Source organism: Atta cephalotes (genome assembly GCF_000143395.1).
Source record: "Atta cephalotes unplaced genomic scaffold scaffold00088, whole genome shotgun sequence".
Lineage (NCBI taxonomy): Eukaryota > Metazoa > Arthropoda > Insecta > Hymenoptera > Formicidae > Atta > Atta cephalotes.
Genome location: NW_012130152.1, coordinates 43927 through 49994, shown reverse-complemented (window position 1 = coordinate 49994; position 6068 = coordinate 43927). Strand labels below are relative to the sequence as shown.

General features: G+C 33.4%; 1 protein-coding gene across 1 annotated transcript in view; it reads left to right on the top strand.

Moving 5' to 3' along the window:
- LOC105624768 (synaptotagmin-1-like) overlaps positions 1-6068 on the top strand; it is a 47551-nt gene that overhangs the window by 14817 nt on the left and 26666 nt on the right. The window contains exons 3-5 of the mRNA XM_012206120.1: positions 4504-4589; positions 4676-4807; positions 4985-5182. Coding sequence (XP_012061510.1) covers positions 4504-4589; positions 4676-4807; positions 4985-5182 — 416 coding nt within the window. The remainder of the gene's footprint in view (positions 1-4503; positions 4590-4675; positions 4808-4984; positions 5183-6068) is intronic.

The window sequence follows — 6068 nt, the reverse complement described above, 5'->3', positions numbered from 1 at the left end:
TCGAATGCTCTCAAATACTTATGGTGAGGCCGCTATTAGTGAAAGAACGTGTCGTGAGTGGCTTCAAGAACGGTGATTTTGACGTCGAAGATCGGCATAGCGGTGGAAGAGAGAAAGTTTTCGAAGATGCAGAATTGGAGGCATTACTTGAGCAAGAATCGTGTCAAAATCAAGAAGAATTGGCACGATCATTGGGAGTGACTCAACAAGCCATTTCAAAACGCCTCAAAGCCATGGGAATGATTCAGAAGCAAGGAAATTGGGTGCCGTACGAATTGAAGCCGAGAAATATTGAACGGCGTTTGTTTGCTTGTGAACAGCTGCTTGAAAGGCAAAGACGGAAGGGATTTCTGCATCGCATTGTGACTGGGGACGAAAAATAGGTTCATTACGATAATCCCAAGCGCAGAAAATCAGGGGAGTTCCCGGCCATGCTTCCACGTCGACGGCCAAACCGAATATTCACGACTCCAAGGTCATGTTCTGTATTTGATGGGACCAACTCGGCGTAGTATTATGAACTGTTAAAATCGACTGAAACAATCACAGGCGATCGGTATCGAACGCAATTGATGCGTTTGAGCCGAGCATTGAAAGACAAATGGCCGCAATACAACAAAGAGACACGATAAAGTAATTTTGCAGCATGACAGTGCTCGATCCCATGTTGCGAAAGTGATCAAGACATACTTGGAAACGTTGAAATGGGAAGTCCTACTCCACCCACCGTATTCTCCAGACGTTGCTCCCTCTGACTATCACTTGTTTCGATCAATGGCACACGGCTTGGCTGACCAGCACTTCCGGTCTTATGAAGAAGTAAAAAATTGGATCGATTCGTGGATAACCTCAAAAGATGACCAGTTTTTTCGACGCGGGATTCGTACGCTACCCGAAAGATGGGAGAAAGTAGTGGCCAACGATGGATAATACTTTGAATCATAAATATATAACCAGTTTTTTACAATAAAGCCTCGAATTTCGGAAAAAAAAGGCGGAAGCAAAGTACACCTAATATTTTTTTATTTTCTGAGAAATTTAAATACTTCCGAAAGATCATTCATTATAGCATTTGTTTGTTTAAATCTATTAATACGATATATTAAATCCTTAATACTAAAATTAATAACAGTAAAATAAGTGGAAGTCATAGATCGAGCTGTTTGAAAAAGCTTTTCGCACATTTGGCTACTAAACATAATCGGGCGAAACATTTCAGGCGTCAGATTGCCTATTATCTTTAAATTGTGTAATCAGCTTTATTAAATTATAAGCATTTAATTCTATATATAAATAACAACTGTTAATTAAAAAATTGTCTTTTATAGTATATTACTTATTTCTTTTTATCCATGCTCGCCATCTTTTCAGAAAGAAGACTGAATACCACATATATATAATAAATTCGATCACTTAAAAATGTAGATAGTCATTTAAGAAAGATATTATATATTTCATTTGTTTAAATAAGCAATTGTACCGTCAGTATTAGCAATTTGTTTTAAATTACAGATGAAGAACATATATTTTCCTCCGCAGAATAACTTATTTTACTTTTTTCTTTTAAATTCCAAGAAGTTAGAAGATGTTTATCTTTTGAAACAGTTTTCATTAAATAGTGAAGATGATCTATAATAACCATATAATTTTCCATAAAAAATTATCCCCTTTTTAAAAAAATCTCATTTTACGCATTTTAGTTATAATATGCGTTGTATATCCTGTATATAACATTCTTCTACTTTATTCATATCTATTCGGCTTAGCGTTATAGCGATATACGTTCGTCTTTCTCACATTCGACAATTTTTGGCTGCATCGAGCACAAGCGAGATACGTCCGTTCTTCTCGCTGGTCGCTTATTTCTCGCACCTTCAATTTCAATGAAATTATGCTCATTATGCGCGTTTTTGCAAATGAAAGAATCTGCCAATAAAATGTTATACCTAGTCCTGCGAACCAAGATATTGGATTGTCCGGAAAGTTCGTGCCGATTTTGAAGAAAAATTGAAACGCAGAAGATTTAAATTTTTAATTTCATTTATTAAATTTAAATCTTTTGCGGCACGAACTTTCCGGACAATCCAATATTATTAAGCATTAAAGTTAACGACTATTGGAAATCTGTCACTCTCCTCCCCCCTCCCTGCCAAGGAGCGTATGACTTCTATACTTCAGCCGTAAGTTACCGAATGCGAGAAGGACAGACATATATCGCACTGAATCGAATTTTGCTAAACGCGGCATGGTTCAGATCAAAATTGCGATTATTATTAAGCAGAATTGCCTCATACCTAAGATAAGACAAGTGCTAGCTGATTGCATTACTGACCGATAGCAGCGCTGAACAGCAGTTATCCATAGGGTATTATCTACCCCATGGATGATATCATGAGAAAGAGAGTGCGCAATCTGTATAATTTATTTAATATTCAAATTTTATGTATTATATATTAGATGTAGTAAAAAGAAATCCATTATTTTTGCATGAAATTGAATGGAAAAATAATGGATTTCTTTTTACTACACCTAATATAAATTGATTTATCAGTTTAAAAATAAAACGTAATAGTGTTCAGTGATTTATAATAATTTCCATATAATGTGTCCTATTAATGCCCGCTTAGTAATGTCCAGTAATATCTAATGCCCACTAATGTCTACTAATGCCCCAAATGTGTACTGTAAATTTCAGCGGTTTACCCCTCCTTAGAAAGTACAAATATCATGTAAAAAATTAATACAAGAAGTGTAATACTTTGATATAATTTAAAAACAAATTTTATATAAAATTGAGTCATATTTAATGTTAAATTTAACTGAAATTAGATGCTATTTTTACACAGTAAAAAACATTTTATATATTTATGTTAAAACGAATCCTTGTTCAAATTTTTATTGAATTTTTATCTGAGTTTTAATTTAACATAATATGATTGTGTTATTTGAATATTTTATTGATTTAATATATTATAAATGTTAATTTTACTGAAAAAATATGTTCTGTACAATTAGTTACATGTAAAAAAGTACAGATATTTTGTTATTTTCTCTTTGTGTAATATCTTCAGTAACATTATTGTAACATTTATAACATATTAAATCAACACACATTTTATTCATTTAGTCTTAGAACTAAATGTTTTAAAACTACATTATTTTTATGTTATTTGTTTATTTATTTATAAATTGTGTCATTTTAACACTGAAAAATGTTAAATTTTAATTTAACACAAAATATATATTCAAATAACACAATCATGTTATGTTAAATTAAAACTTGGTTATATTAAAAATTCAACACAAAAATTTTAATAAGAATTCGTTTTAACATAAATACAAAATGTTTTTTACTGTGTACCGCCGTTATTAGCATTATGCAAGGTGTCCGATGGCTAAAATCTTTTGAAAGTTGTTCAGGATCATGTCCTGGATAACTTTTGATAAGGATAGCTATGATTAAGAAAAATTAAATTCATTGGAAATTGTTTCTCTTGTTTTCATTTTTGCACTGAAAGTTCATTTTTATGTGCATAATGCTAATGCCGGTGGTACTGTAATTTTCAAGCCTTATAACTCGAAAAGTATATATAGTTGTACTTCATAAAATATAATTTTATTGTAGTGTTTTGAAAAGCTCTTGACACTAGCTATTAGATTCTGGAAAAAATAGGATGTGCCATTTAAAAAAATTGATCTTGGCGATCACCCAAGGTCAGACTGACCAGATCAGTGAAATAGATCATTTAAAATCCTACAATTTTTGTAGGAAAACATTTCTTTCGGAAAGTTTTCGAGATATTTCACCGGTCTGAGATTTTTACTTATCCTGTATATATTACATGTATTAGTAACATCTAACTTTGACTGAAAGTGGCGTTCCTCTTATATTTAATTTAATTTTGATAAAATTTAAATCTAACCGTAAATATTTGAAATGTGAAAATGCCAAAAAATCATAAGAAATTATTTTAAAGTGAAAAATCACCCGGGAAAAAATGTTTTATATATAATTATATAAAATTATATAAAAATATATAATTTTATATACGTGGGTCGTTTGATAAGTTTGGTAAATTTCGATGAAATGGCTACAATCCATTTGATGATGCGACATCTCGAAAGGTCCACTCTTCGAACCCCTTCAAGCCAAATTTCAGTCAGAAAGGACGCATAGATTCACATTTGGTAGTCATTTGAAGCGAGATTGGCGCGTAAAAAAGTGTTCTTCCATCAAGACAACGCGCCGTCGACACAAGTCGACCGTTGCAATGACAAAACTACGAATTGGGCTATGAATTGATTCCTCATCCCTATTCTCCGGATTTGGCCCCGTGTGACTTCTTTCTGTTCTCAAACTTAAAAACTTAGCTCAGGGAAGAAATTCTCTATAATTATATATAAAACATTTTTTCCCGTCATCCATCAAGAAATTACTTGTTAGCGGAATAATAAAAAGGAAAATGCGAAATGCATAATCTTTATAAGGAATATGTTATGCAGGTATTATTAGTGAAAATGCAGAATCTCAGAGAAATTCGTTCAATTCTACCACTCAGTATAAAAATATGGATTGTTCTTCTACACTGGTAATTGCACATAATTAAATCTAAATAAGAGCTTCATCATATCATCGTATTATTTGACGATTAATTTATTTTTCTAAAAATTACAGAATTTGATTTATCCAGATAAACAGAAAAATGATAAAAAGATGAAAGAGTTTCCGATCGAATTGACAATGAGCTTGCAATATTTGCCACCCTGTGATAATATTATCCCCGGAAAACTCGTTATCGGTATTGAAGTATGTTATTGGCATTTTATACATGAAGTTATAATAAAGTTTTACTAATAATAACATAAATATTAAAAATGTTTTATATCCATGATTTACGCAATTGATCCATTATTTACGCAATTTGTCGGTTAAAATAAAATCACATAATAAAAATGAAACATATTCTACATTTATGTGTTTTAGGCGCTATGTGGTCTTCCTCCTAAACAATATAACGGAACATTGGAACCTTACGTTGTATTGAATATTATGAAACAGTCATGGAGCTACAAAAAGCGGCAAAAATTGCATAGTTTTAGAACAAGGATGATCAAGCATACCGCCAGTCCGATTTACAAAGAGACTTTTGTTATTGCAAATATAAAGCCACAGGAAGCTAAGGTAAATTCTTTATTATACAGAATATTATATATTTGAAAAAAAACATTATACATTATATAATTTAATATTTCTATTATTAGGTATACAACTTTGCTTCCGTCGTTTTTTTCCGAAATTCGAGGCTTTATTGTAAAAAACTGGTTATACATTTATGATTCAAAATATTGTCCATCGCTGGCCACTACTTTCTCCCATCTTTCACGGTAGCGTACGAATCCCGCGTTGAAAAAACTGGTCATCTTTTGAGGCTATCCACGAATCGATCCAATTTTTTACTTCTTCATAAGACCGGAAGTGCTGGTCAGCCAGGCCATGTGCCATTGATCGAAACAAGTGATAGTCAGAGGGAGCAACGTCTGGAGAATACGGCGGGTGGGGTAGGACTTCCCATTTCAACGTTTCCAAGTATGTCTTGACCACTTTCGCAACATGGGGTCGAGCATTGTCATGCTGCAAAATCACTTTATCGTGTCTCTCGTTGTATTGCGGCCGTTTATCTTTCAATGCTCGGCTCAAACGCATCAATTGCGATCGATACCGATCGCTTGTGATTGTTTCAGTCGATTTTAACAGTTCATAATACACTACGCCGAGCTGGTCCCACCAAATACAGAGCATGACCTTGGAGCCGTGAATATTCGGTTTGGTCGTCGACGTGGAAGCATGGCCGGGAACTCCCCATGATTTTCTGCGCTGGGATTATCGTAATGAACCATTTTTCGTCCCCAGTTACAATGCGATGCAGAAATCCCTTCCGTCTTTGCCTTTCAAGCAGTTGTTCACAAGCAAATAAACGCCGTTCAACATCTCTCGGCTTTAATTCGTACGGCACCCAATTTCCTTGCTTCTGAATCATTCCCATGGCTTTGAGGCGTTTTGAAATGGC